This window comes from Notamacropus eugenii, chromosome 5 (genome assembly GCF_028372415.1).
Source record: "Notamacropus eugenii isolate mMacEug1 chromosome 5, mMacEug1.pri_v2, whole genome shotgun sequence".
In the NCBI taxonomy this organism is placed as follows: domain Eukaryota; kingdom Metazoa; phylum Chordata; class Mammalia; order Diprotodontia; family Macropodidae; genus Notamacropus; species Notamacropus eugenii.
The window spans coordinates 91,908,309-91,912,397 of record NC_092876.1 but is presented as its reverse complement, the minus strand read 5'-3'; the positions used below and the strand labels follow the sequence as shown (position 1 = coordinate 91,912,397).

At 40.3% G+C, this 4,089-nt stretch overlaps 1 protein-coding gene across 1 annotated transcript; it reads right to left on the bottom strand.

The window, feature by feature from the left end:
* Nucleotides 1-2,510: 2,510 nt before the first annotated feature.
* Nucleotides 2,511-3,470, bottom strand: LOC140508745 (olfactory receptor 51G2-like). The gene has a single exon (XM_072616621.1). It carries the CDS (start codon nt 3,468-3,470, stop codon nt 2,511-2,513), a length of 960 nt encoding a protein of 319 aa, XP_072472722.1.
* Between the last annotated feature and the right edge of the window lie 619 nt (nt 3,471-4,089).

Genomic DNA, 4,089 nt, shown 5'->3' with positions numbered 1-4,089 from the left:
CTTTCTAGATCCTTGGGTGCGGTCTTTTGACTAGTTTTACAGAACAAATATTTTATTAAGGGGATTTGTTTTGGGAAGTTTAGATTCAGTCATAAGGTTGTACTTGAGGACCTAGAGGGCAATATGTGACGTCTAGACTGCAGGTTCCCCACCCGTGGTATAGTGAAAAGAATGCTAGATTCAGAATCAAAGGATAACCTCATTTCCTCACAGGCCTCTGCTACTTACACCAATGTGTGTTCATCCTTCTTTGCTGAAGAAGACCATGCCATCAGAGAAATGATGACATGACTTGCACTTGACTTTGTCTTGAGTTAGGGAGGGCTGTGCAGCCTCATTTCTCCTCCAGAGCCATCTGAATCCAGTGACCTGATATTTCTTAGGATGACTGGAGATGACCCAGGATGAAGCAGTTGGGGTTAAGTGACTTGCCCAAGGTCACACAGCTAGTGAGTGTCAAGTGTCTGAGGTGAGATTTGAACTCAGGTCCTCCTGATCCTGCTCTGGTGCTCTATGTACTGCACCACCTAGCTGCCCCTTGCTATTCTTGTGGATAAATAAGGAAGACAGGTTTCTAGATAATAGAACATATAAGCAGAAATAAAATTAATTTTGCAACCAAACACAAAAAAATAAACACAAACCCCCCTAAAATAATCATAATAGTGACAAATTAATTCATATTTAGACAGAGGTCTCTGGTAGAGTATGCTAGGGACCTGTTAGAACAAAAGGTCCAGAATATCAAGAGAACTATTGAAAAGAAATATTACGGAAGGTGGCCTAGCCCTGGCAGATCTCAAATTGTATTATAAAGCAACAGTCATCAAAACCACTTGGCAGTGGCTAAGAAATAGATAGAAAGATCAGGGAAACAGATTAGGTACTCGACACAGTAGAAAATGAATAGAATAGTCTATTGTTTGATAAACTTAAGGACCCCAGTTTCTAGGATAAGAATTCACTGACAAAAATTGCTGGGAAAACTGGATAACAGTGTGGAGGAAACTGGGTACAGACCAATGCCTGACACCATACACAAGAATAAAGTCCAAATGGACACATAATCTAGGTATACAGACTGGTACTCTAAACAAATTAGTGGAGCAATGAATAGTTTATATATCAGATTTATGGAGAAAATTTTGACTAAACAAGAGAGAGAACATTATGAAGTGCATTAGGCTTGCTTGTGCAAAACTTTTCAATTAATGTAATAAAAAAAAAAATTACCCCAATGTATGGCCCTAGGAAAGTTACAACTTCATTGAGCCTCCATTTCCTTATCAGTAAAGGTCTTAGACTAGAGGACAGTCTGAAGTATACTACAGCTATAAGTACAAGATCCTATGACCATATCTTTGTGACAATGCTGCTGTGTGTTGATGGCTAGTGGAATTTCAGGTTTTAGTGGTACTAAAAAAAGAAAGACCATATAGCCAAGCTCTCTTGCCACTTTAAATCATATGCAAGTAACTTCCCTTCTTTTTGCTTCTGTTTCCTTATCTTTATAAAAGAAATAATCTCCATTCAATCGACCTCAAAGAGAGATGATATGTTGTAGGGGATAGACTTCCGGATTTTCAGTCAGGATTTACAACCTGCCTCTTAATGTTTGCCACTTCTGAGACTAGAGGCAAGTCATCAAACTTCAGTAAAATGAGAATAATAACTATAGTGCCTACCTTTTAATATTATTGTGGGGATTAAATGAGATAATATTTTCAGAGCACTTTGAAACATTTTAAAGACTTCAAAAATTATTCTTATTTTTGTGATAATCATATTGATGTAATTATAATCCCAGCATATCTAAGGTCTCTATAGGAGGTGAGATATTAAGGCAGAAGTTGACTAAAGAAAGAGAGAGGGGAAACATTTTGGGGAGGGGTAGGGAAAATTGTAATATGTAGTTAACTTGGTCCACAGAATAGTCAGTCAGTTAGCATTCATTAAATGTCTGCTTTGTGCCAGTGATTGTGCTAAACACTGAGGATACAAAGAAAGGAAACAAAACAAAACAAAAACAAGAACCATCTGTTCTCAAGAAGCTCAAGTCTAATCAGTGAGACAATATACAAACATCTTTGTATAAACACAATAGAGGATAATTTGGAGGGAAGTCTCAACTCTTAAAGGTTAATACAGACATTTAAATTTGATTACCTCCCTAACAATTGACCACCAAACATAACTCTTCAAGTGACGTCACCAAACACTTGATGATCTCTATTTAGAGTGGTCAGAGTGATTATCTCATGAACTGTTAGATTAAGGGAATACATGCCCATTTTTGCAGAAATGCATTACTTGGAGCAGGCTGGCTTTTCTCTTGTTCTCCCTTTTTATTTTGTACTCTCATCTCAAAAAAAAATATTTTCCACATCACCAGATTTAGGACAATAAAAGCAATTTTAATAGATTAATTCTCTACTGTAATTCTCCTCTTCTTCCTTTTCCTCATCTTCTGCCTTCTTCTACTCCTTCTGTTCTTGGCTGGTCTCTTACATTTACTTGAAGGTAGAGAAACATCTCTGTGGTGCAAGCAGCTGGAGAATCCTACGACGAATCTGCTTAGTCTTGACGCTGTAGATAATGGGGTTGAGCACAGGAGGCACTAGCAGGTAAATGTTGGCCATGAGGATATGAACAAGAGGCGGGGAGTGCTTGGCAAAGCGATGTATCATGGACAGCCCAATCATGGGCACATAGAGAATGAGAACAGCACAGATGTGGGAGGCACATGTATTGAGGGCCTTAAGGCGTTCCTCCCGGGACGCAATGCTCAGCATAGCACGTAGGATGAAGATGTAGGACATGATGATTCCTAGGGAGTCTACACCCCATAAAAATATAACCAAAGCTAGACCATACATTCTGTTGAAGGTGGTGTCAGCACAAGCCAACCTAATCATATCTTGCTGTAGACAGAATGAGTGGGAGAGTTTATGGGAGTCACAAAAAGGATACCACAAGAGGTGGATGAGCAAAGGTGGTAAGAGGACAGTACTTCTACAAAGTAAAACTAATCCTATGTGAATAATACGCCGTGAGGTGAGGATGGTGGCATACCTCAGAGGATTACAGATTGCTACATAGCGGTCAAAGGCCATAGCCAGGAGTACAGCTGACTCCATCAGTGACAGAGAGTGAATGAAGAACATCTGAGTCACACAGGCATCAAAAGTCATCTCGTTGGCATCAAACCAGAAGATCCTGAGTACAGTGGGCAGTGTAGAAAGGGACATACCCATATCAGTGAGGGACAGCATGGCAAGAAAGTAGTACATGGGCTCATGGAGGCTTGAGTCAGTCCTAATGATGTGAAGGATAGTGCTGTTACCAACTATCCCAATCAGATAAAGGAGACAGAAGGGGATGGAAATCCAGCAGTGAGCTGCCTCATAGCCAGGAATGCCTGTGAGGTAGAATGTAGAGGACAGTACATTACTGTCATTGAAGTTGGCCATGGAGCTCTTCCATGGTTTCATGATACTATCCCATACCCTCAAGCCTCTGGAAAGGAAAGAAGAGAAATATATTATAGATCCCAGTTTTGTAGAAGCCTGGAGACATCCTTAAAAGTGTAACCACTTACATATATAAGATTCTTTGTATTTCCCAAAGCATTTGCCCTTCTATTATGGCACCTGATCCTCATATGAGCCTTCTGAAGTAGGTTAGAGCAAATGTCATTTGACAAGAGTAAAGTGAGGCAAGAGAGGTGAGTTTTCTAATGTCACTCAGCAGAGAGAGGACTTTGGCATTCTGACTCCCAAAAGGAGACCCATTAGGTCAGGGTGAATATGCCCGTTCTTTGAATACTCATGGGGAAAGATCATACTGGAAGTAATCAAGGAGTAATGCATCAATCACACTTTAACAAAGCACAGAGATATAGGGATGAAACAAGGAAAGGGGTGATAAAAGGAGTCAGACAATATGAGGAAAAGAGGCAAAAGAGAGGAGCCCAGGGAGTTACTGCAGATGGGAGTTGAGAGCACTGGGGTACCATGGGCTTATGGGTAGATGGAGAAGTGATGGAAGGCAGAACTTGGGGGTCCAATTCTTGCAAGATTCTGGGGGGAG

What these genes read in the sequence shown, in the direction of transcription:
- LOC140508745 (XM_072616621.1), bottom strand. Translation starts at nt 3,470, where the DNA reads ATGGCCAACTTCAATGACAGTAATGTACTGTCCTCTACATTCTACCTC.